General features: G+C 34.5%; 1 protein-coding gene across 11 annotated transcripts in view; it reads left to right on the forward strand.

The window, feature by feature from the left end:
* COL24A1 (collagen type XXIV alpha 1 chain) overlaps nt 1-12,161 on the forward strand; it is a 338,176-nt gene that overhangs the window by 144,359 nt on the left and 181,656 nt on the right. For all 11 annotated transcript variants that reach the window (XM_074376091.1, XM_074376094.1, XM_074376086.1 and 8 more), the window contains one exon: nt 9,915-9,968. In XM_074376091.1, coding sequence (XP_074232192.1) covers nt 9,915-9,968 — 54 coding nt within the window. The remainder of the gene's footprint in view (nt 1-9,914; nt 9,969-12,161) is intronic.

Below are 12,161 nucleotides of genomic sequence, written 5' to 3' on the forward strand. Positions count from 1 at the left end.
ACATATAACAAACTGCATAGATTTAGTTGTACGATTTAATAATTTTTGACATATATCTAACTTGTGAAACATCATCAAAGTCAACATAGTGTGCTCATCCATGACACCCCATAATTTCTTTGTTCATCTTTGTGATCCTTCCTTTCTGTCCATCATGTTCCTTTCTTCTCTAGTATACTACTAATCTGCTTTTTTTATCACCATAAGTTATCCAAACCAAAGTATCAAACAATAGTCAAAAGAGTTTATTTTAAAATGATAAATTTAGTAATAGTTTTGTGTGAATTTCAGTAGAATAAAAGTAGACTTTGCAATTGACTTCGCAGGTTTTTCTGAGTGACTTCAGACATACTGAGAATATTATTTAAGCAAAGTTTTATTTAGGAGAGAGTGTATGATATGTCATAAGAAATTTTATTGTCTTTGTTGTTTGTGGATTTTCTCTGCTGATTGTGGATTTTCTTTGCTGAGTTTTTAAGAACTTACATATATATGGGATTTAGAATTCAGCTGTGCTATATTTATTGCTTAAACATGTAGAATTACAAAATGGAAAATATACGAATAGCAATAATTGTTCGCAAAGATTTTCAACATCATCATAATGAAAAAAATCTGTTCTTGATGGTTTTTTAGATCTAAAACAGCAAAAGTGAATAAAGAGCCAGATACTTAGATGAATTCTTTATTTTGCATTTATTTTTCCAGAAGCTCATATTTTCTGTTTGTGGTTTTCTCAGAGGACAGAATAGTTCCTTAATTTGCAGTTGCTCACTGCTCTGTGCTGGTTTAGTTTCTATAGTTTACAGGGAAAGTGAATTTATCACTTTTGCCCTTTCAAATATTTTTTTTTTGGCATTGAGTTTTGGATGGACTATTCTCACTCAGAAAAGGTCACTTTAATCTTTTCATTGCTTTCCTACTTGGACTCACGGTGTTCCTGACACGGCGTGTCCTTCCACAAATGCTAAAGAGCAGAACCTTACGATTGTTTTTTGGATTCGTGTCTCAAACCAAATCCTTCCCTTACGGAACCTCTTTCCCTCTTGGATGCATTCTTTCTTGTTTGCATATGTAAACTTTCCATCCTTTCTGTAGAGGCTATGCTTGCTGGGATTTTTTTCTTTCTTTTTTTTTTTTTTTTTGGTAGTGGGGTTGTTTTGCTTTTTCAAAGGGTAACTTTTGAAACTGTGTAATTGAAAATATAATTATTCAAATAGAAATCATTTTTAATTTGGTCATCAAATGTTTATTGAATGTACTGTGTGCCCAGCACCAGAATAGGCTTTGTATAACTTTGCCCTCTAGGAGTTCATAACTTGTATGTTGCCCTATCTTAAATGGCTGGTTAATTTTATCTTTCCTTATTATGACTATTTTTTAAAGGAATATATTCACCTCTACTTTGTTCAGACTTATAAACTGCTCAGAAGATAAGTGTAAGCTAAATCATATTGTGTTCTTGTGTATTTAAAGCACAATGTATATAAAAATCAATGAAAAAATTGAAATTTTTCATCATAGTTAAATGGTCTGTCACTCCTATGTATAATAACAGAGTATTTTAAAGCTACTTTATAAAATATCAGACAAGTTTAAATTTCCCCAAATAGGTATTTTGTTTTCAACCTATTACAGTTTTACATGTTGTTACTCCCAGAACAATCCAAAATCTGAACATGACTGATTTTTATCTGGGGACAGTTCAATTGAATAAATTCTGTTTTCTCTCTAAAGGTCTTTAAATCATTATAAACTGTTGCCTACCAAAAAGCAAATGATTACCTAAAGCACCCAATACCAATTGACTTTTTTTTTTACAGCTTTATTTGGGTATAGTCAAGGTATTCTATAAATATAATAAGCTGCATATTTTAAATTGTATACTTTCATAACTTTTCATGTATGTATAGCCATTGCCAAGATCAAGATAGAAAAGACATTAGTCAAGCTCAACACTTCTTGTTCACTTTTTGTAATTCTTCTGTCTTTCTTGCCCCCACCGTTCTCAGGCTACCACTGATCAGCTTTTTGTCACTTGAGATTAATTTGCATTTTTCTAAAGTTTTATGTAAATGAACTCATATAGTGTGCACTCTTTTTGATCTGACTTCTTTTACATAACATAATGCATTTGAGATTCATCCAGGTTGTTTCATTTTATCAATACTCCATAATTATTTATCCATTGGATTTATTTATTTGCAGATTGTTAATCCATTTACCATTTTAAACTTTTTTTAACTGGAAGTACTATGTATTTCAAAAGAAGACACGTATCACTCCTACTGAAGAAGTACTAAAGCCCTCAATGTATGCTATAAAGCATCACATACTTAGTCTGTTAGGACACTGCAGCTTCCAAACTTCTAACTACTGCCAAAATAAGAATGACAATACTTTAATTTTATGATTTCCCAGGAAACTAATGGAATCTGCTAGTGTTTTGGTTCCCAGGTTTTGCTTTAAAAAAAAACATTTGTGAATTAGTCTCCAGCCTTTAGTGATTAGAGAATAATAAAACATTGTTTTTACTGGAAAGCAAGCTGAGTCATTACTGCACTCTTCTCAGTGCAATAAACAAATGTGAGGGATCTGAAAATAGAAGATGTGTTTTTATTTATTATTTTTAAAGCCACTTGAGTTTTCTGCTTCTTGATATAATTTGATGAGTCTTCTGCTTCTTGGTGTAAATTGATGATTAGACTTATGTTAAGGCGGCACCAGATGCGGGATGCAGAATCAATACACAAAAAGCAGTTGTGCTTCTAATAACCAGAAACTTCACTGACTTGGGAAAGAAAAAACAGTTACCTAAGTTCAGAAAGTGCAAATAATTCCACACAGGATCAACCCAAAGAAGAACACACCAAGACATATAGTAATCAAATTGACAAAAATTAAGGATAAAGAGAAAAGATTAAAATTAGCAAGAGAAAAGCAACAAATAACATACAATGGAACTCCCATAAAGTTATCAGCTGATTTTTCAGCAGAAACTCTCCAGGCCAGAAGGGAGTGGAACGATATATTTAAAGTGATGAAAGGGAAAAACTTACAACCAAGAATACTCTATCCAGCAAGGCTCTCATTCAGATGTGATGGAGAAATCAAAAGCTTCACAGATAAACAAAAGCTAAAAGATTTCAGCACCACCAAACCAGCTTTACAACAAATGTTAAAGGAACTTCTCTAGTCATAAAACCACAAGAAAAGAGAACAAAAAGAAGAAAGAGGGAAAAAAAAAAGACCTACAAAAGATTGCTTTGGAAATTTGGGATCTTTAATGGTTCCATATAAATTTTGGAATTGTTTGTTCTAGTTCTGTGAAGAATGTTGCGGGTGTTTTGATGGGGGTTGCATCTGTGTGTTGCTTTGGGTAGTGTGGCCATTTTGATAATGTTGATTCTTCCAATCCAAGAGCACAATATATCTTTCCATGTCTTTGTATTATCTTCAGTTTCCTTCGTCAATGTTTTACAGTTTTCAGAGTATAGGTACCCTCCTTGGTTAAGTTTATTTCTAGTTATTTTGTTGTTTTTGATGCAATGGAAATGTTTATGCCAGTTATAAAAATTCTGCTTTTTGAAGTGCAGAAAAAAAGTGAAGGAAGGTCTGCAAAAGACAAGATATCCTTTTTTTATGGGTGACTTGTATTTCATTGCATGTGTATGTTACAACTTCTTTATCCATTTGTCTATTGATGTGCACTTAGAATGCTTCCATGTCTTGGCAATTGTAAATAGTGCTGCTGTTAATAGTGGGGTATATCTATCTTTTTGAATTAATGCTTTTGTTTTTCTCAGGTGTAAACTCAGGAGTGGAATTGCTGGGCCATATGGTAGTTCAGTTTTTTGGTTTTTGAGAAACCTCCTTATTGTCTTCATAGTGACTGCACCAATTTACATTCTCACCAACAGTGTACAGGGGTTCCCTTTTCTCCACATTCTTACCGACGTTTGTTATTTGTCTTCTTTTTGATGATGGCCATTCTGACAGGCGTGAGATGATGTCTCGTGATTTTGATTTGCATTTCTCTGATACTGGTGATGTTGAGCAACTTTTCATGTTCCTGTTGGCCATCTGCATTTCCTCTTTTGGAAAAAATAGCTGTTCAGTTCTTCTGCCCATATTTTAAATGGGTTGTTTGTTTGCTTTTTAATTGAAGTACAGTTGATTTAAAATGTTATATTAGTTTCTGATGTACAGCATGGATGGACTTGGAGGGCATTATGCTAAGTGAAGTTAAGTCAGGCAGAGAAAGACAAATATTGTAAGATTTCACTTACATGTGGAATCTAAAATAAGTACAACAAACTAGTGAATAGAACAGAAAGGAAACAGATTCACAGAAGTAGAGAAGGAATTAGTGATTACCAGTCGGGAGATCGAAGGGGAGGGGCAAGATGGAGGTGGAGGAGTGAGAGGTAAAAACTGTCAGATATAAAATTAGCTACAAGGATGCATTGTACAACATGGGAATATAGCCAATATTTTATAAAAACTATAAATGGAGTATAACCTTTAAAAATTGTGAATCACTATATTGTAAGTCAGACAGAGAAAGATAAGTACGGTATGATCTCACTTATATGTAGAATCTAAAAACCAAGAATAAAACCTATAGATACAGAGAACAGACTGATGATTACCAGAGGTAGGAGATCAGAGGGAGAAAGGGGTCAAAAGGTGCCAACTTGCAGTTATAAAATAAATGTTATGGGGATGTAATGTATAGCATGGTGACATAGTTAATACTGTATTGTATATTTGAAAGTTACTAAGAGAGTAGATCTTAAAAGTTATCATCACATACACAAAAAAATTGTTAACTATGTACAGTGATGATTGTTAACTAGACATACAGTGGTGATCATTTCACAATATATACATATATACAGGTGTTTTACATCTGAAACTAATAGTTATATGTCAGTTATATCTCAGTTTTTTTTTAAAAAGCACCAGAAGTCAGATTGTTTTTCTTTTTAAATGTATCTTAAATAAAAAAAAAATTAGAGCATCTTTATCAGATTTTTGTTTTTAACTTTCTTTCTGTATAATTTCGTGCCAACATAGTTTTTAAATAAAGTTATAGAGTGAATGATGTACTTTTTATTTTTCAATCAGTAAGCTCTCTGAAATGTTGCTACTTGGCAAGGGTAGTCACATCCTGTCATTTGATTTATATTTTGAACAGTAAATTTTTGAATCAAAAAAACAATCTTTTATAGACACATGTTATCATTAAAGTTCAGTTGACCCAGTTAACTCTGATTTTTATATTTTAAATTTATTATTGAAAAGGCAAGATTTTTACTTGGTAGTAACTCACGTATGAAGTTTTTAAATAATAAAAAATATTCCCTGGCCAAGTTTCTAAGGTCCTATTTGAGGAGGAAACAGATTTTTTTTCTCCTTTTAATAACTGAACTGATGTGCTTCTAAACTTTTAAATAAAGTTTTAATTTCAAAATATTCAATTTGCATGACTATAATATGCAGTCAGAATTGTTGATATCTTTTGCCTCTTAATCCCTGGTCTTTGGTACTTTGCATTTTTAATATTCCTTTACTATAATTTTAATGCTTAAGAAGGAGCAGATATGTTTATCCAGAAAGTAACTCAGTAACTTTTTTCTTACTGTTCCATTGAAAAATAAAGCACAGACACTGAAATATATGTAAGACACAAACAGTTGTAAGACAGACATGCTTATAACTACTGCTCAGGTCAGGAATAGAACAGTCAGTTTCCCCTAGAAGCTTTAATCGATCCCAAACCACAAGCCTGTCTCTCCTCCCAGAAGTTCCTCTTTTGTCTTTTATGGTTTATCACTTAGATGTGCATCTTTTAAAACTATAGTTTAGGCTTGTTTTACTGTTGTGTATTTCAGTCTATAAGGTCCTTTTCCATTGCCTTTTCCCATTTTGTTGTTGGGAAGTTGCTGACCATCCACAGTCATTTAACCTGTAGAGTTTCCCACAGCCTGGATTTTGCTGATTGTAGTTTCATGGTGTGGGTATGCATGTTTCTTGGTCCTCTGTTGTATTTCCTGCAAATTGCTAGTGACGTATAGAGGCCTGGCCATAGTCAGTTTTGTTTGTCTGTTTGTTTTGACAAGACTGTGGGTAATTTTGTGTTCTTTTATTGGGAAGCATAAAATGTCTGTCTCTCTTTTGTGATATTAGTAACAGTTGTGACTACTCAAGTGGCTAAATCCATTAGATCATTTAGGGGATTGCAAAATGGAGACACTTGCTTTTGCATTTTTTTTTTCCTGTGATTGGCTGGAATCCATCCTCTAATCTAGTCTTTGGTTAGTTGTGTTATGATATGTATAGGAAAGGTGAAGTAAATGCTAGATTCTTCACCTTGGCTTACCAGTTTGGGGAATAATGACTTGGCTTTCTTTCATCCTCTAAACCTGGATACTTTTTTGTTATTGTTGTATCATTATGAACTTCTGAATTTAAACATATTGGACATGTTTCAGTCCATTGCAGTTTTTATCCTTATTGAAGCTCATATTGTCCCACATCTGGCCAATTAGATCCTCTTCAAGCTCCCAGAGTTCTTTTAACATAACTCCAGATTTGATAGCTTTCACAGCTTTCTTGCTTTCTAGTATGGTAAGATGTCCCAACCTCATCTGAAGGGTGGACAGGATTTATGAATTTATCTGTGGGTATGCTGTGAACCAGTGGCCAAAAGTAGCCACCAGCCATGTTGTCCTTTTGTTTTCAAAAGAAACAATCATTCCTTTCAAGCCCCGCCCTCCTCCCTCGACTGTGTAATGACTAAGTCCTATAATAAATCCCTCAGTCCATAATGCTCATCATGGGTGGCTTCCCAACCAACCCTGATGTACACTGTATGGTGCAGTGGAAGTCATCCCCACAGCATGCCCACAGTAAATATGGTAGCTGGGAATTTTTCTTAGAGAGCCGAAGACATGAGCAAACCCTGATGGAAGAGCCCTAGGTGAACAGAAGAGTATCGATGCCACTCCCTGTCCTGCCAATCCAACATGCATTCCTCTGGAACTGTCATGTCCAACTCAGAGCCCACCAGCCACGTGGGGCCACTGAACACTTAAAAAGGACTTGTTGCAAGTGGGGAAATGAAATTTTTAATTTTACCTGATTAAAATTTAAATTAAAACACTGGCAATTCAAGTCTGTTCCCGGAAAACTTAAGTATGGTTTAGAACAACTTCAATATGTGAATCTACATTTTCAACTTTATGACACTTAAATACACATCAACTCTGATGAAAATGTATAGTTCAAATTGAGATGGGCTGTGAGTAGAAAATATAATGCATGTCATTAAAATAATTGCGTATCATTTCACAATAAACACATATCAAATCACTACGTTATATACCTAAAACTAATACAATGTTATGTCAATTATATCTCAATAAATTTTTTTAATTTCTTTTTTTTAACATTTTTTATTGATTTATAATCATTTTACAATGTTGTGTCAAATTCGTGTTCAGCACAATTTTTCAGTCATACATGGACATATACACACTCATTGTCACATTTTTTTCTCTGTGAGCTACCATAACATTTTGTGTATATTTCCCTGTGCTATACAGTATAATCTTGTTTATCTATTCTACAATTTTGAAATCCTAGTCTATCCCTTCCCACCCTCCACCCCCTCTGGCAACCACAAGTCTGTATTCTCTGTCTATAAGTCTATTTCTGTCCTGCATTTACGCTTTGTTTTTCTTTGTTTGTTTTGTTTTTGTTTTTGTTTTTGTTTTTTTTAGATTCCACATATGAGCGATCTCATATGGTATTTTTCTTTCTCTTTCTGGCTTACTTCACTTAGAATGACATTCTCCAGGAACATCCATGTTGCTGCAAATGGCATTATGTTGTCGGGTTTTATGGCTGAGTAGTATTCCATTGTATAAACGTACCACATCTTTATCCAGTCACCTGTTGATGGACATTTAGGCTGTTTCCATGTTTTGGCTATTGTAAATAGTGCCGCTGTGAACATTGGGGTGCAGGTGTCATCCTGAAGTAGGGTTCCTTCTGGATACAAGCCCAGGAGCGGGATTCGTGGGTCATACAGTAAGTCTATTCCTAGTCTTTTGAGGAATCTCCACACTGTTTTCCACAGTGGCTGCACCGAACTGCATTCCCACCAGCAGTGTAGGATGGTTCCCCTTTTTCCACAGCCTCTCCAGCATTTGTCATTTGTGGATTTTTGAATGATGGCCATTCTGACTGGTGTGAGGTGATACCTCATTGTGCCAGCATTATACTAGTCTCCGGATATGGTGTTTAATAAGAGATGAAACTGCCCTAAAGGAATCTACAGTCTGAAGAGGAAAACAAAACACTACATTAGATAAACTTGCAGGACCCTAGAATGGTGTAAGAGTCTTAGAAGGAACATAACCCAGGGCATTGGGGATCAAAGAAAGATTTGCACGTAATGTATTATTCCATCTTCTATTTAAAACTTGAGGTTCCAGGGGAGAAAGATAAGGGGAAATTATTCAAGACAGAGAAGATGGAGGTGAACCTGATTTCCTTTAGTTAGAAAAGCAATCAGCATGTCTGTGTTAAACATACTCTGCTCTAAAACTTCCAGAAATCCGATCCTATGACCAGTCTTTCTGTACCACTGCCTTTTCTCTTGCCAGAAATCTCCCCAAGTAATATTTTTCTTCAAGAATCCAAGTTTTAAAGTGAAATCAAGGCACTTCTGTTCTCATCCAGACTGGATGAGTTGATACCACTTACTTTTGATTTTTTTTTTTTTTTGGATGAGCATTCCAGAATCTCCCTTGTTGTTGCGTCTTACTTGTGGGCATTTTAATTACCTTCATATAGACTCCTCCACTTAGCTTTCTTTTCCAGCTGGCCTTCATGCTTCATTGCAGTCTTCTTTACTTTTAAAGATGATGATTCTTGTATTTGTCTTACTTTTTATTCTGTTGACCATGTCAGAAGGAAATACTGAAACAGCTTTATCTGTGACAAAATACAAGTAAAACTAAAATTATTAGCTTATTACCAATATTGAAACTGATTATGATGAATTTCATCTAATGTATTTTTTCAGTAAAAATATTGATCTAACCATATCAGAGCAACTTTCTTGGCCTTTTCCCAGTATAGATTTAACACTTTGGTCCATTTCTGTTTCTTGAGACAACTGTTTTAGATTCCTAAAGCATAATTTCCAAAAAAGGTGAAATTATGATTTTCAGGCAAATATGAAGTAAACATCAGGTCAAAGACTTTATTCAAATATTAGTTATGAAACCAGTAAGATGTTAAGACAAATTCAAATAGCATTTGAGTTATTTATAGACAGTTAAATATGGAAATGTTAGAATAAGATAGTTGAGTTAGATACAAAACTGATTAATATCCTGTCTATTTAGCCATAACCTTTGGGGTTATTTTTTTCATCAGATAGAAGTTATTTGCATCTCTACCTAACAAAAATCTATAAACTAACAAATAATCAGTAAACAGTGAATCTAACAAAGTATATTCTCCTAATCCTTGGGTGGCTCTGGGTCCCATGTGACACTGAAAAGATCTGTTATGTATCTTTTTGCCCTTTTTTTTTTTTTTCCAAGTTGTGGATGATTTTGAATAAGATTTCAAAAATCTCATAGACTGGATTAGAGAATTTTTCGGGAGTCTGAGAATTTGTGAATAACTGATGAAGTAAGCTCTGTTGTAATACTCTTCATAAATTTGGTATTGCAATGGCAGACAACTACCTAACAATTACTCTTTAATACTGAGGTTTTGCGGAGGATAAATTGTTTTACCTGGGCATCAAAGAAAGGCAAAGGGAATTTTTATATGCTTAATAGATTTAAAGTAATTTGCTGTAAAATAAACTATCTTTTTATGTTCCCTAGGGTTTTCCAGGAGATATTGGGATTCCTGGACAAAACGGCCCTGAAGGATCAAAGGTAAAAAAAGAAAAAGAGAAAGAAAGAAAGTAAGAAAGAAAGGGTGATATCTACAGTTTTATAATCTTGAATCTCCATGTATGGGTAAAAATAGATTTTAGAAATATCAGAACATCTCTGGATATTTTTTAGCTGTCTCAGGTGCATTTAAAAAACCTTGTGCAGCTTGTTCGAAATGATCAGGAAGTAGCTGCATGTCTGGTTGTTCTTTTGGTATCATTTGTTTGGTAGGAGTATGTTTGTATAATCTCTTAGGTTCAGGTCATTGAAAATGATTTTCCTGGTTTAGTCTGGACTTGGAATAGGGTGAAAAGCACATAAATCACAAAAAAGGATTTTTTTAGAAGAGGTGAAAAAATTTAAAAATGCTAAAAATCTGTAACATACAATAAGTGGATGAGAGTTTTCTGACCACTAAAGCCCTTTAGGGCCCTCAAAATAGCCACTGATTAAAATAAAAGGCCTGTGGTGTTCTGGAACTTACACATAGCACAGAAATATCTGAAGAAACAATGATCTCTAACTGCCTTTACTTTTGTGTATATATACTAGAAATTATCCACAGCAAAATTTTAAATACCAAGCCTTGCCAAGCAGCTGACATAGAATGGGCATTATAAAATAAAGTATTGTGAATAAAGACACGGAATGATGAAATAGCCTGGAGCTTGGAGAACTGGCAGTTCATGAAGTGTAGCTGCTGTGGAAAGTTATTAGTGTGACTAGAGAGAAAGCGTTAGGAGATGAAGCTGGAAAGGAAATTAATAGTGGCTGTATTTGTTAGCGTACTGTAGCATCAAGTACCATAGTAAATGTTTCCCAGGCATCTCAGTTAATCTTCACAACAGCTTTAGGAGGTAGATATTATCCACATTTTATAGACAGTTAAGTTATTCCCCTCATAGTCACATAACTATGAAGTGACTTAGCCAGAATCCTAACCCAGACATGGCTTCAAAATCTGAGCTCTTAACTGCTTAGTTTTGGGATTCAGTTGTGGAGAAGTTTTCAGACCATCAACACTGGACCATGAAATAATCAAAAGTTTTTAAGTAGTAAAGTATCCTCAGTGATTTATGTTTTAAAAAGATACCACTTATATCAGCATGGAGGTAGGTTTGAACAGGAAAGAAACTGAAGGCAAAGAAATGAGCTAGAAAAAGCTAGAAAAGAAATTATAAAGATCTGAAATGCAATGGGACATTTATCTAATTAGCAAATATTTACTGGCTGCCTCTTACGTGACAGCCATTTACTAGACCCTAGGGCAACAAAGATGTAAAGTCCTTGTCCTTACTTTCAGGAATCTTAACATCTAGAGAAGGATACGCAGGAATTCTTTATAATAACCATAGGAATAATATATAATATGTGATGCTGTGTGAGCATAGCATTAGGGGTCTCAGATTATGCTTTGTGGAGAAGGTAGCACTTAAGCTGACATGATGAATGGGTAGGAATTTGCAGACAGACAGATGAGATGAATGGAATTCAGGAAACAGAAGCTTGTGAGAGGATGATGGCTCAGTATTTGGAACATATTTATCCTAAAAGTTATTCATTGTTTATGTGAAATTCAAATTTGCGCATCCTGTGTTTTATCTGGCAACACTTCTGGCCATCTACAAACGCTCCCTATATATGTATATACAGCCACATTTCCACCTTCCTTTCTGTCCCCAAGTATTCCTCCTCCTCATTATTCAAGTTTCACATGTTTTGTATCAAACACTCTACTGACTCCTGAATGACATCATTCAGTCCATCAGTTATCACCTTTATCCTGATCTCTCTTTTGACTCAAAATTTCCCTTCTCTACCCTTCAAGCCATTTTTCACTGCCAGTATTTTAGTTTAGGCCCTATTTATTCCTCACCAGGATTAGTGCAATAGCCTCTAATTGTTCTTCCTGCCTCCAGTCTGGCATTTCTTCAAATCTACGTCCAAAATACTGATGTAACAATGTTTGCATAAATCTCATCCTGTCACTCTTGTATTTAAATCCTTAAGTATCTCCATAGCTTCCAGGTTAAAGGCTTCTAATTCTTTACTTTGTACACAAGGTTCTTTATGACCTACTCTCTCCTCTAACTCTGTCATACCATCACTTCTCCCATTATTCTGCCAGAAGCAGTACTCCGGGTAAACTACTTAGAGTACTAAACCATGCCGGACTTGTTCGGATCCCACAGC

The sequence above is a fragment of the Camelus bactrianus genome, chromosome 13 (genome assembly GCF_048773025.1).
Source record: "Camelus bactrianus isolate YW-2024 breed Bactrian camel chromosome 13, ASM4877302v1, whole genome shotgun sequence".
In the NCBI taxonomy this organism is placed as follows: Eukaryota; Metazoa; Chordata; class Mammalia; order Artiodactyla; family Camelidae; genus Camelus; species Camelus bactrianus.